This window comes from Sabethes cyaneus, chromosome 1 (assembly GCF_943734655.1).
Source record: "Sabethes cyaneus chromosome 1, idSabCyanKW18_F2, whole genome shotgun sequence".
Taxonomy (NCBI): domain Eukaryota; kingdom Metazoa; phylum Arthropoda; class Insecta; order Diptera; family Culicidae; genus Sabethes; species Sabethes cyaneus.
In genome coordinates, this window is record NC_071353.1 from 83,856,088 (window position 1) to 83,870,901 (window position 14,814).

General features: G+C 40.0%; 1 protein-coding gene and 1 long non-coding RNA gene across 2 annotated transcripts; both read left to right on the forward strand.

Moving 5' to 3' along the window:
* Window positions 1-466: 466 nt before the first annotated feature.
* LOC128745886 (uncharacterized) lies at window positions 467-2,024 on the forward strand. Its single transcript, XM_053842952.1, has 2 exons — window positions 467-1,830; window positions 2,012-2,024. The coding sequence occupies exons 1-2, from the start codon at window positions 467-469 to the stop codon at window positions 2,022-2,024; spliced, it is 1,377 nt and encodes a 458-aa protein (XP_053698927.1).
* A 2,217-nt stretch (window positions 2,025-4,241) lies between these two features.
* On the forward strand, window positions 4,242-14,593 carry LOC128745331 (uncharacterized). The gene is made up of 6 exons (XR_008412532.1): window positions 4,242-4,343; window positions 4,413-4,640; window positions 4,702-4,883; window positions 13,353-13,485; window positions 13,540-14,169; window positions 14,227-14,593. It is a non-coding gene; the product is annotated as an uncharacterized LOC128745331 (long non-coding RNA).
* Window positions 14,594-14,814: the final 221 nt, after the last annotated feature.

Below are 14,814 nucleotides of genomic sequence, written 5' to 3' on the forward strand. Positions count from 1 at the left end.
TAAAACCAGTTATATCTTATTAATTAATGCATATAAAGCAAAGCAGTCTTCAGCAAAAATATTCCTCTTTTATGTGCAAAATATTTTCTAGAACAACACATTGAGCTGTCTGTTGAAATAAACATGTTACAAGAAGAAATGTGATTTGAGGGTTCGTTTATAAACAAAGGTCTATTGCTGAAAATGGGTAAAAGGTAGAAGTTTCATATCTTCAGAAAAATTACTTGAAATTAGTTTATCTTTAATATTTTGAAACCAAAAACGTGAAAAAAAATTTACTCAAAAAGTTAGTACTTAAATTGTTGTTTAAGTAACGCTTAAATATTGGACGACCCCTTCAAAATATGCATCAATTTTTTATTCAAAAAATTGCCGAAGACCACATTGAGCTGAGACATGCTGTTTAACCGCAAATATTTTTGTCCCGAAATTTTAATTTCTGGCCCATAGTGCGGGGGTCCACGGTATGACTTTGGAAAATATGATGCGGATGCTGTCTCGCCGGTTTGATGAAACTAATGATAAAATCGATTCGATGAAGGCTGAAGTGAATAGTTTATTTGTTTATTTGTTTATTTGTATAAAGTTCAAAGCGTCTATCGTCGAAAAGGACAACTGGCTGCCCGTTGAGCAAGTGTGGGTGACGGTAAAGCTTGCAGACCGGAGGCTGTTCTTGTGTGCACTGTATCTGCCTCCTGATCGCATCCGCGATCCCGTTATTTTGAATGCTCATATGAATTCAGTTACTGCAATAGCTTCAATGGCGTCTCCAGTAGACGAGATAATAGTTATGGGCGATTTCAACCTGCCTGGGTTAAAGTGGCGCGGACGAGGCAATGGTTTCATGTACGTTGACTCTAGCTCGTCGTCTCTATCCCCACTCACTAACGAGTTACTCGACTGCTACAGCACTGCCACCATGCAACAAGTTAACAACATTGCTAACGAAAACGGTCGCTTTCTCGATTTATGCTTTGCTAGTGTGCAAGTTCAGGCTCCCGAAATAGCGATGGCTCCTTCCCCACTAGTTAAGGACGTTCCACATCATCCACCCTTGCTGGTTACTATCCGTCAACAAATACGTCTTCACGTGACTAGTGCACCACCGATCGTCTACTATGATTTCGCCCGTGCGGACTTCAGGGAAATCCAAAGAACCCTGACTAGCATCAATTGGGATGCAGTTTTGGACAAGGATGATGTCAATTCTGCCGCAATGACTTTCTCCAACATCCTGAACTACGCTATCGATCGACATGTACCAAAAAGAACCATGCCCGCTCTGAAGCAGATACCCTGGGTAAACGCTATGTTACGACGTCTGAAATCCGAGAGAAAGACCGCTCTCAGGAAATTTTCAAAATATCGAACGTTGCCACTCCGTAACCACTACTTGTCGATCAACACGCGTTACAAACGATTGAGTCGCTCCTGTTTCCGGAATTACCTGAGCAACATCGAACGTAGACTGAAAAGGAATCCCAAATCCTTTTGGAAGCACGTCAACGAACAGCGGAAGGACAACGGGCTTCCTTCGGTAATGTTCCTGGGTAGTGAAACTGCCAGTAACACAGAACAGATTTCCCAACTATTCGCGCGGAAATTCTCCAGCGTATTTACTGACGAAAGATTGACAAGTAAAGAAATTTCCGCAGCCATCCAGTGCGTCCCCGTACTTAGCAATTGCTTAACCCACCTTTCCATCGACGACGCGATGGTCATATCAGCCGCCGCGAAGCTAAAATCCTCTCGTTCTTCTGGACCGGATGGTATTCCGTCTGTTCTGCTGAAACAGTGTATCAACGCCTTGGTTGCTCCGATGAGCCACCTGTTCAGTTTATCAATCAGTACAGGTGTCTTCCCAACAATATGGAAATCGGCATACATGTTTCCTGTTCATAAAAAGGGGAATAGGAGAAATGTGAATAACTATCGCGGCATCTCTGCACTAAACTCAATATCAAAACTTTTCGAGCTTGTTGTGTATGCACCTGTATTTGCATTCTTTAAGCAATATGTCGTAGACGATCAACACGGCTTTATGCCCCAGCGGTCCACGACAACCAATCTTCTAACTCTTACGTCCGACGTGATAAAAAGTTTCGACGACCGGTCGCAGACGGACGTTATTTACACGGACCTTTCCGCTGCTTTCGACAAATTGAACCATCGAATCGCCATCGCCAAACTGAACAAACTCGGAATCGGAGGCTCGTTGCTACGATGGTTTAATTCCTACCTCTCCGATCGCCACCTAGAAGTTAGTATCGACGGGTTCACCTCCAGACCTTTCACTGCTAGTTCTGGAATTCCACAAGGTAGCCATCTCGGACCTTTGGTTTTCCTCATCTACTTCAACGATGTCAACTTCCTGCTTAAATGCCCGCGACTCTCTTTTGCCGACGATCTGAAGCTGTATGCTAAAGTCGATAGTCCGTCCGACGCCGCGTTCCTGCAAGAGCAGCTGCTGATTTTTGCAAAATGGTGCACAGACAACCGCATGCTGCTAAATTCCGACAAATGTGAAATAATTACATTCTCAAGGAAATTGAACCCTCTCGTTTTCGACTACATTCTATCAGACGTGCCTCTACGCCGCGAAAACTGTGTTAAGGACTTGGGAATACTGCTTGACTCTAAGCTCGACTTCAAACAGCACATCGCATATATTGTCGATAAGGCCTGCAGGAATCTGGGATTTATCATGCGGATCGCCAAGAACTTCAACGACATCTACTGCCTCAAAGCTCTCTACTGTGCTCTTGTCCGGTCCAACCTTGAGTACTGTGCTCCTGTGTGGAGTCCGTACTACCAAAATGGAGTTGACCGAATCGAGTCAGTGCAGCGCCGATTCATACGTTTTGCACTTCGAAGATTGCCCTGGAACGACCCCTTTCAGCTGCCCTGCTATGAACAACGCTGCAGACTCATCGATCTTGACCCGTTGACCACTCGTCGCGACGTGATCAGAGCAATGACAGTCGCCGACATGCTGACCTCGAGAGTGGATTGCCCATGTCTACTTGCGAACCTCAACATATACGCCCAAAGTCGTGTTCTACGCAACGGTCCATTTCTGCGTGTACCGCATCGGCGAACCAACTATAGCACATTTAGCACAATCATCGGTCTGCAACGCCATTTCAATCGATTCACACATTGCTTCGACTTAAACGTCAGCCGCGAGGTACTGAAAACTCGCTTCCTGGCACTAGCACGTAGATTCTAGTTTAAGTGTATCAGTAGGGCCAGTAGGCCTGTTGATATTTTTTATACAAATAAACAAATAAACAAATAAATTAGTCGTCATCGATTCTGCCAATTGCAAAAGCAGTTTTTTTGCTTGAAACAAAAATTCTGTTTATGAAAATATATTCGCTATGTTCAGATTGGCAAGAAGAATGCAGTATTTACATTTTTATAAACAGAATCCCGCTTTTGGGTCGAAAAACTGCTTCCGAAATTGGGCTTTCCGACGAAAAGTTAATGACTGCTAGTTTCCCGTTAACCTCGGAAAGTGTTTGCCGTATGGAAAATCGGACGGAACTGATCGCTGTTGGCATTCCCTACACTCAAAAAATTCGAAACGTTTTATTCATGTTACAACGTGTAATTTGTTTCATGTGAAAGATTTGGGATGTTTTATACCGACAAATCACTTAATCCGTAATCCTACTACATATAAATTTAAAGCATCCCCCTTATACTTTTGAATCACGATTCCCATAACACATCAATTATTATTATTTTTCTTGAAATCAATAATGCACGGAACATTCAAAGCATACCGCAAAAATATTACGACTTATTTACATTGGTTTTTACATTATATGTAATACAGTACCACCCCGCTAATCCGACAAATTCATGGCCGGATTAACGAATTTTGACTCGATAATCCGGCAGTCAAACTAACACGCTCGTTCGGCTTAACTCTAAATAGGGTACATTTTACTCAGTTTCGTAGTTTCACGCAAAATGTCAAAAAATGAGTGACTTTAAATCAACCCATCGGCAGGCAACCATGTTTTCGCTGCCAACATCTCGTGTGTGCGAAAATGAGATAGCATGTCAGCACTGCGTTTCACTCAACTGCCAGCAGTCTGATTTGGGCCCGCTGTCAAATTTTGAGCCCAGGACATGTTGTCGCTGACGTTTACTGCAGCTCGTTATAGAGATGTCGATGGGGTGCTTTAAATAACAAACAGAGTAGAATTCTACTCATTTTCTTTAGTTTCATAGCTGGCTTAACTTGAGTAACCGTGCAAGTGTGGTGGAAAATAAACAAAATTAAAGTGTCGATAAAAATAAATAAAGATTGATTATTTTTTGCAAATTCAATGGTAAGTAAGAGGAATTGCTTTTAGTTGAACAAAGTAAACAAATGTCCTTATAAAATATTTCGTTTGCAGATCCTGACATGCCTTTATTCGACAAACATCGCAGCAGGCTGCTAGTGTACAGGGCAATAAATTGATATCTCGACTATAAGCAGAAGATAAGCAACAAAAGAGTGAAACGAAAATCAAAGTGATGACAGTGATTGGCCTGTGAAACTGTTGGCTAAACCGAAAGATTACATCGATAAGTTCAACTTTCCGGATCTGCCAATTTTGCTGCCTCCATTCTCTGATTGCACAGTGAGTCAAAGATTGGTTTTGGTTGTTATTTATTCTTCTAATTTGACTTTTTTATGCTTAGATGTAACTTTTAACATTCTTGGACAAAAGCCCCTGTTTGTCGGTGTTGGCATTGGCAAGGAAACTCTGCATGCAATTGTCGGTAAAGCAAGGGAAGCAGCCATGTATTTAACTGCCCGTATTTTGCAGAGTATGCTACCGATCAAATCCGCGAAATGTCAGGGAATCAAAACGGTGATTAATGTAAGTACACTTTAGAATAATATGTTATTGAATTGATCAAGTGATTTTAACAGCCATGGTGCTATAAACATATTTTCAAACAATTTATTGAATATATTGACATCCATTCATATATTGAGGTACCGCAAAAGAAATTCGATTCAACTACATGAACTTCGTTAAAGTACGAAAGCAATCGTAAAGCAGTGGAGGACATTAGTGCATTCTGTGAACCGCTTTGTGGGTCGGTGAGAATTAAGGGTAAGAATCCAAAATCCTTAATATTATCCAGTGAAGTGTCATCGCTAGCAATTCTTGGCCATTTTTGTTGAGTACTGCCAGGAGTCGATCCTTTCTGGCGGCTCTATTGTACTTCAGCTGACCGATGTCTCGCCAAACCTCTTCGAGATCGGGAGCCGGCACGGTATTATCGTTTGTAGGCACTCCTAGATTAACTACCGTTCCGTCTCCTTCTACTATATCGCCGTTGAGATGCTCATCGAAAAACTGCTTTCACCTGTCGATCACCTCGTACTCGTTTGTGACCAGGTCCTTGTCCCTATACATATCAGGTTTCAGTGCGTATCCTTTACGTTTACGAGATTGGTTCAACTTCTTAGAAATTACGCGTCTCATTAGCCCGGAATAGTTGTTCTTCACGATCTCTGTCCTTCTGGCGCTTTTTATTCCTCAGGATCGTGGTCAACTCATTCCGCGCTCGTCGTTCATAGCCGAATTCTCTCTCATGACAATGCTTAGATAGTTTTTTCAAGCTTTACTTTTCTTCTCTATTCCTTGTTGGCATTCGCCGTCAAACAAATCATTTTGTGCACTCGAGGTTTCGTAACCTTACTCTGCGTGTTGGAGATTGCCAACAGTCAGAATGATTTCCGAAATAATAATTCCCAAATGAAACGACCGTGACTTAGGATGAACTGGTAGGGGGATTATTATTTTCGTTTAGTCCTTTCTTTCCAGGCTGATTCCTCTGATTCAACACTAAGCAAGCTGACTTATTTATATCGTCCGTACTCTTAGGTTGTTTATAGCACTATTTGTCACCCGCACTTTTAGCGTATCTTTAACATAACCTTAGATTAAGATTAGTGCGATCCTTCGATGGGCAATCCTGCGATCCTTCGATTAATAAAGCAAAATAGGTGCACTCAATGCAGGACAGCCCTGGTCACGAGGTATATACAGTGGACCCCCGTTCGTTTGAACGATTTCTCATGCAAACTAACGGGGTTACTTTTTAATTTGAATAACTGGTAACCCGAAATATGCTGAAACCTGTGTGAACTGGCCGCCCTGCTCTTTGTTATTGTTTTGGTGGTTTGTTTTAGTTGGCAGTTGCAAGTGCGAATATTGCATTTTCCGATCAGATTTCTATCTTAATCGTTAGGAAAACGAAATGTGAAACCGATTAAACACGCTAGGTCAGTACAAACAAATCGTGTTTATGTGCATTGTCTGCATAAACAAATGATGTCATGTTGAGAATGACGTTTGAACCATTTTTAATTTGCACGTCGTGCAAACCAACGGGGTTCAAATTAAAAAGTGTTCAGATTAAAAACGGTCAAACGAAGGGGGGTCCACGGTACCGTCGATAGTTTTGAGGGCACATGCTACTACTGCTACTAGGTAATAGTCCGAGTCGATATTCGTTCCCTGTACGGAGCTTACGTTAGTGATGTTCGAGAAAATCGACCATCGATGAGAATATGGTCGATTTGGTTTAATGTTTGTTGGTTAGGTGATCTTTAGGCAGCTTGGTGGATATCTTTATTAGGAGCAAGTTCTTCTGATCACTAGGCCTCGGAAAGCTGCAAAGTTGATGCTGGCCGTCCCGCCCATTGTACCCTTCCAGCTTTAGCAACTTCCTGGTGTGGTGTACTTAATGGCTCAGTAAAAGCTGAGCCCTATCAGTTTATATTCTCTCTTCTTATGCTCTTTCGAAGATATCAATCTGATATCAATACATGTAAAGATGTACGAATAAAACCCGCTGTGCGGGACTCGCAAGAGTTAGTTTTAATTTGATACTCGTAACCGGGTGATACTCCTGTTCTTTACGTCCGCATACCGAAACCCTAGTCATACATAATAGTGGCGACGGCGGTAAATTCTTTTCTTCGGTTCGCGTGTTTAAAAAAGTAGTGATAAATAGTGATTATTTGAAAAGCCTTTCAGCAATTGTTAGTTAGACAAAGGTCTAAATTTAAAGGCTGGAAAATTGAAAAGGTTAGTGAAAAATTTCCTTTGTTTTCCATTGTTTTTCCTTTGTATTGCGGCACAACGGTGCTTTTGTGGCACTATTGATACCAAAGGGTTTTTAGTGCTTTTGACAAAGGATTAAAAGGAAATTCGAAACAAGGAAATTCAAAGGAAAAGTGAAGAAATTGCTTTGAAAGTGGCTTTTTTTCTTGTTTCTTTTGCGGGCGGAATAAAGAAAGGTTTTATGAAAAAGGGTTTTTTATTAGTGCATTGTTGAAAAATAGTGAAAAGCGGGGGGAAAATTGTGCATATTGGAAAAATTTAAGTGATTGTGCTGGTTTTTTTTCCTCCTAAATTGCAGATAAATTGTGCTCCAACGGGAGAAATAGTGAGTTTTGCTTTTTGATCGCGGCGCTGGTTTATTTTATTTTGCCTGTGTGCCTGCTGCTTGCTAAATTCATCGTATACGTGCCATCGTTGGAGAGGTTCTTTTCCTTGCATTTCGGAGTTTGGTGTTGGTGCTGCCAACGCTGAGTGACCGATTGCTTATCGGTGAAAAGTCGACGTCGGCAGACGACGTTGAGTGACCGCTTGGACGTAAGCGAACGGCGCTGAGTGGCTTGTTCGGTGCTGCTGGATTTGTTGCAGATCAGCTGGTACTGCCTGGCGCATTTGGCATCTTTCGTGGTAGTATCTACGGGAAGTATTCGTTTTGATTCGGGTAAGCGGACTATTTTTGCTCCTATCTTTTTTTTTACATTTCGTTTTGTATTTCTGTGCAGAGATGGCTTCGAACATAGTGGGCACTATTGAGCCCTATGTTCCAGGAACATGTTTTGCCAATTATATTGAACGATTGGGATTCATGTTTCAGTACAACAATGTCCCAGAGAATTCACAGAAAGCTTTATTTATTACCCTCAGCGGGTCGGCAGTGTTTGAGGAGATCAAACTGCTGTATCCGGCTAGCGATTTGGCTACTTTGACTTACAGCGAAATTGTTAAAAAACTTAAGGAACGTTTCGACAAAAAGGAGTCGGACCTGATCCAACGGTTCAAATTTTATAACAGGGCTCAGGGCATAGATGAGTCAGCTGAAAATTTCGTTCTTGCGGTGAAATTACAAGCCGAATATTGTGAATTTGGCGAGTTTAAGGAGACTGCCATCAGGGATAAACTCCTGATGGGAGTCTACGATAAAGATTTACAACAAAAAATGTTGGGCGAAGAGAATTTAACGCTGGCTTCTGCCGAAAGAATGATTATAAATTGGTAGCTGGCTGGCTCAAGGGCTAAAATGATCGGTGGGAAATCGGATATGATTTCATCGATAAAAGCAAGGTTGGGCAGACGTGACCGATTCGTTCGTGGTATGCACGATAGAAATCGAAGTAGAAGTAGGAGTAGAAGTAGGAGCAGAAGCAAATCTGGTATGCGCTATGATATGCGGAACAGCAGCGGCAGCAAGGATAGAAGCGGTGCATGGCAAAGACGGTTTGAACATAACAAGACTTTAACCTGTTACTATTGCGGCAAATCTGGCCATATTGTTAAAAAATGTTTTAAATATATTAACAGCCAAAGAAAACCAACGGTTAGATTTGCGGACGAGCTTCAGCCATGCACTAGCGCAAGCGCAAGTTTTGAATAGCTGTTCAATAGGCTAAAGCCTACTGGTTCGGATGTTTCATCGGACGACGATTCAGGTGATTTTGTTTGCATGAAAATAAATAACAACACTAACTTTAATGAACCATGTTTAATTAATGTATCGATTGAAGGACAACCTATTAAAATGGAAGTGGATTGCGGTTCTTCCATTACATTAATGGGCAAATATTTATATTATAAATTATTTAATCTACCTCTAGGAAGTTGTGCGAGAAAGTTGGTTGTTGTTGATGGTGCTAGGTTGTCAGTTCACGGTTCTGTTTTGGTTGATGTGGTTCTGAGAGGTATTCATAAGCAATTGGAGTTGATTGTTTTGGACAGTGACAATGAGTTTTTACCTTTGCTGGGACGTAATTGGTTGGATGAGTTTTATCCTAGTTGGAGACAAGTTTTTACAGATACAGCTAGTATAAAAAATATTAACGAAAATTTGGGAACTGAGAAAATAGTAACTGATATTAGGAATAAATTTTCAAATGTGTTTAGTAAAGATTTTTCGTCCCCGATTATTGGATTTGAAGCAGATTTAGTATTGAAAGAGGAATCTCCTATTTTCAGGAAAGCTTATGACGTGCCATATAGATTAGAAGAAAAAGTGATACAACATTTAGAAATGCTTGAGAGGGAAAAGGTTATAACGCCAATTAAGACGAGCGAGTGGGCCTCCCCTGTTGTAGTGGTGATAAAAAAAAATCAGGAGATTCGATTAGTTATTGATTGCAAGGTGTCTATAAATAAGTTGATCATACCCAACACGTACCCATTGCCAGTTGCTCAGGCTCTTTTTGCTAGATTGTCAGGTTGCAAGATTTTTTGTTCGCTAGATTTGGAGGGTGCCTACACTCAGTTGGCTTTGTCCAAGAAGTCAAGGAAGTTCATGGTCATCAATACCATAAAGGGTCTTTTCACGTACAATCGTTTACCTCAGGGAGCATCTTCGAGTGCAGCCATTTTCCAACAGGTGATGGAACAGGTGTTAGCAGGTTTGGAAAATGTGCGTGTTTATTTGGATGATGTTTTGGTTGCTGGGAAGGATTTAGAAGATTGTCGTAGGAAACTTTACATGGTTTTGGAACGTTTAAGTGAAGCAAACATTAAAGTTAATTTAAAAAAATGTAAATTTTTTGTTTCAAGCCTTCCTTACCTTGGACATATTATTACTGATAAAGGTTTATTGCCATGCCCTGATAAAATAACCACAATTAGTCAAGCAGCTGCTCCGAAAAATGTGACGGAATTGAAGGCTTATTTGGGTTTGATAAATTTTTATGGTAAGTTTGTGCCGCATCTGTCATCAAAGCTTTTTTGTTTATATCAGCTATTAAAGAAAGATATCAAATTTGTTTGGGATAATAATTGCGAAAAAGCTTTTCAGGATAGCAAAACGGCTTTGATCAACGCTAACATTTTAGAATTCTTTGATCCAAAAAACCAAATAGTGGTTGTTAGTGATGCATCAGGTTATGGACTTGGTGGAGTGATTGCGCATTTGGTTAATGGTACGGAAAAACCAATTTGCTTTATATCGTTTTCTTTAAACAAAGCACAGCAGTCTTACCCTATTCTTCACTTGGAAGCTTTGGCATTGGTGAGCACTATTAAAAAATTCCATAAGTTTTTATATGGCCAAAGTTTCACAGTTTACACCGATCACAAGCCACTTGTTGGCATTTTTGGAAAAGAGGGCAAAAATTCAATTTATGCTACTAGATTACAGCGATACATTTTGGAATTGTCTATCTATGACTTTAACATATGCTACAGACCGTCAGCTCAAATGGGTAATGCTGATTTTTGTTCACGTTTTCCGCTTACTCAGGGTGTTCCAATTGAGCTCGACAAGGATTATGTGAAGAGTATAAATTTTACTCAGGAGTTTCCAATAGATTATTCCAAAATTGCTGCAGAAACAAGTCGAGATTCATTTTTATTGCGGTTAATTTCTTACTATCAGAATTGTTGGCCAGAAAGAATAGATAAGGATTTAGTAAATATCCATTCTAATCGACATGACTTAGAGTTTATTGACGGATGTCTGATTTTTCAAGACAGAGTAGTTATTCCTAAATCCATGCAAAGAGCTGTGTTGAAATTATTGCATGAAAATCATTCTGGTATAGTAAAAATGAAGCAGTTGGCTCGCAGATCGGTTTATTGGTTCGGTATCAATGCAGCAATTGAGTCTTATGTGCAATCCTGTGATTCTTGCAATAGAATGGCGGTGATTCCTAAAAATGTCATAAATTCGCATTGGGCTCCTTCTGTTCGTCCATTTAGTAGAATTCACGCTGATTTTTTCTACTTTGATAAAAAGATGTTTTTGTTAATCGTAGATAGTTTCTCTAAATGGATAGAGATAGAATGGATGAAGTTTGGAACTGATGCAAATAAAGTCATAAGAAAGTTTATTGCTGGTTTCGCTAGGTTTGGTCTTCCCGATGTTGTGGTTACTGATGGCGGTCCACCTTTCAATTCCTCAGAGTTTATATTATTTTTAAAAAGGCAAGGAATACATGTGATGAAAAGTCCTCCTTACAATCCTTCCAGTAACGGGCAGGCCGAAAGGTCCGTTAGGATTGTTAAGGATGTATTAAAGAAATTTCTACTCGATCACGAGGTGAGGAAGATGGATATGCAAGATCAAATCAATTTATTTCTCATTAATTATAGGAATTCATGTTTACCCAAGGATGGAAGTTTTCCATCCGAGAAAATATTTGTATATACTCCAAAAATTCTATTAGATTTAATTAATCCTAAAAAGCTAATTAAACCAAAGAAAATTGACGATTCACTTGATGATATAAATATTAACCAAAGAAACTGTGATATTACAAGTAATAACAAAAAGGTTTCTCTTGATCCAATAACTAATCTGAACTTAGGAGATACAATTTGGTATAGGAATAATAACCCCAAAGAGATTTCTAGGTGGGTGAAAGCAAAATTTATAAAACAATGTTCTCCTATGATATTTCAGATATGTATTGGAAACGTGACGACAAGGGCGCATCGCGCGCAATTGAGGGTCCCAAAGACCCCTAGAGTGCGTCTAAATATTATGGCTCCGTGCAGAGAAGTCTGCAAACGCAAAAGGCTGGATTCGGAGGAGGAATTCATTAGGATTCCTAATGAGAATTCTGCAAAAAAGTTACGCAATGATGGTGGTAGAGATCAGGCGAGTTTGTCGCCTAGGCGTTCTAAGAGATTGTTGGAGCGGAGAAAACAAATGAAAAATTAAGATATTATTTACGTATTTTGGTTTTATGCTGTCGAAGTTATTTAGTGAAGTAGCATATATACATGCAATCGAAAATTATTGAATTTCTATAAAAATTAAAAGCGTTTAGGAGCGCATTCAGTGAATTTTGGAAAAATTACAACATAGGAGATTTTAATAGATTACAAACAAATCTTATCGATTAGGAGTTTATATATTTTTTTAAAAGGATGAGAATTGTGGTGTACTTAATGGCTCAGTAAAAGCTGAGCCCTATCAGTTTATATTCTCTCTTCTTATGCTCTTTCGAAGATATCAATCTGATATCAATACATGTAAAGATGTACGAATAAAACCCGCTGTGCGGGACTCGCAAGAGTTAGTTTTAATTTGATACTCGTAACCGGGTGATACTCCTGTTCTTTACTTCCGCATACCGAAACCCTAGTCATACATAATACCTGGATACTGGGTTTGGCGAAGAGCTACACTAGCTCGTGGTTCATTCTTCTTTATACACCGTCAAAGATGGTCTTAAGCACACGACGTTTAAAAACGGACAGTGATTTCAAGTCCCCGTCGAAAATTGTCCACGTTTCGTGACTACCAGGCTTATTAGCTTTTTGTACATGGTATATTTGGTACGGGGGTGAAGCTTACCAGACCATAGAGTCTTGTGGAGTTCGAAGTAAGCACAACTTCCGGCAAGAATGCGGCTGCGTATTTCTCTGCTGCATTTGTTATCCAACGCCATCAACGACCAGAGGTATACAAATACGTCCACCACCTCGAACTCGTTCCCGTCGACTACCACACTATTGCCTATGCGAGCTCGATCGCGCTTAAATATATTCAACTCTAATCCAACCTCTATTGCTTCACGTTTCAGTTTGGTATACTGCTCAGCAACCGCCTGGAACGTCCTTCCGACAATGTCCATAGCTCTCCACGGTCGATAGTATCGTGGCGGCCTTGAAATCTTTGATAAGGTGGTGTGTAGGAACTTGGTATTTGCAACACTTTTGGCGGATCTGTCGTGTAAATACCCTTTTTCGTCGGCAGCAGGGTTACTTATTTAAACTAAAGTGAGCGAACTCGCGTCGCGCCGTGGTCGTACAAAGTAAAGGGCCTCAGTTGCGCGCCAGATGTTTGCGTAATTGAGTCGGTGACACTCTTTTTCGAAGGCAGAAGAGAGTCTTGAAATTCGTTGATATGCTCCAATATAATGCGGAGTGTTGTGATATGGTCTACACATGATCGATCAACACGGAGTGCAACTTACTGCTTCTTCGCATGTTTAATCTTGTCCTCTGCGAGAGCATTGAACAAATCGTCGACACATTTTAATTCACGAAATACATTCTTTAATTTCATTTCAGATCAAGTCACCAACGAGTTAATACCCACCAAGGAAAAATTGCTTCCAAATGAATCCCAACGTAAAATAATTTATAAAATTTTTTCATATCCTGAGTCCAAGTATCTGTGCACATTGTTTTATGCCTCTCTCCAGTAAGTTCTTCCGAATATCAAAAAAATAACAAATACAGAATTTTCCATTTTCAGTTAGATAAAAAAGATCCGCTACCGATCACTCAAATTCCTAAGTTTGACATCGATTGGTTCCAACGGCGGCCGAGGATGCTCAGATAGGGGTCCCGAATCACTCACTCAAAGACTACAGAGCTTACAAAATAATCCAGTAATCTTGACAATGAATAACAAAGCGAACCTTCTGGTGGAACAGATAGCGGCAGTAACATCATTAGCCATTAGCAGAATAAAAATTGGAAGCTATACGCCCATCGCTGAAAGTTGCCGAAGCTGCATTAAAAACTGCATTCCTTGCCAATATAGTCAACGTACGAAAGCTTAGAAAACTTCCCTATTTGATTACATTGATAATAGATGTCAAGAAATAAATTTGTCGAAGAGACAAATGGCTCCTGAGTTCAGGTCGTGAGCTGCAGTTTATGTTCGTTTCTTAGGATACACCTTTGATGGTAGTGGACAGTTTGCTATCAGGCAGATTTAATCACCTCTACTTTCTAATATCTGATGTATGCGTCGGAGGCAGCTTATAGTAATGGAATGTCTGCTACAGTGGATAATGGCTGTGGCTAAGATCGACAACATCTACAAAAGTATACTTGTCCATTTATTCAAGAGTATCAAAAGATTATTCAAAAGTAACTTGTAAGATATTACTATGATTCTATTTTCATAAGTCCATTCATATTCAGTTCTTTACAGAAACATCGTAAAATGTAAAATTTAACGGTTAACGAGGCTACATGAATACTACATTTACGTCATCATGCATCTGCCAGCACAACCGAAACGACCCGATAGAACTGAATGTTAGAAGCTTTAAATCGGACACTTTGGTTTGTGAGACTGAACCAACTAACTTTTGTTCTGGTGCCCGCTAGAAGAAAGTCTCTACCGGAATAGCCTGAATACACACGAATCAGGAGGAGTAAGGAGTGCCAAATGTTGTAGATAGAATCACCAAAAACTGCAGGCAGACGATGCGCACGCTTCCTGTATCAGGTCGGCTCGTACAATACCTATGACCTCATCAAGCTTGTCACGCTCAACATTTTTTTCTTGTTTTTATTGTGAGTTCATACTTTACATTTTAAATAAATATTTAATCTATTATATTTGTTACAATTATTATAAATGTAAAACTTCCGAAATTTCCCTTAATTTTAAAATAACAGAATTGGGTAAAAGTTACTCAGTTTGGTTAATTCATGCAGAATGAGAAGTGGGTAAGAACTACTCAGCTTTGACATGTAGCTACGCTACTCATAAGTGAGTAACAGCATAACCACT

Coding starts and splice junctions, on each gene's coding strand:
- LOC128745886 (XM_053842952.1), top strand. CDS start 467: ATGACTTTGGAAAATATGATGCGGATGCTGTCTCGCCGGTTTGATGAA.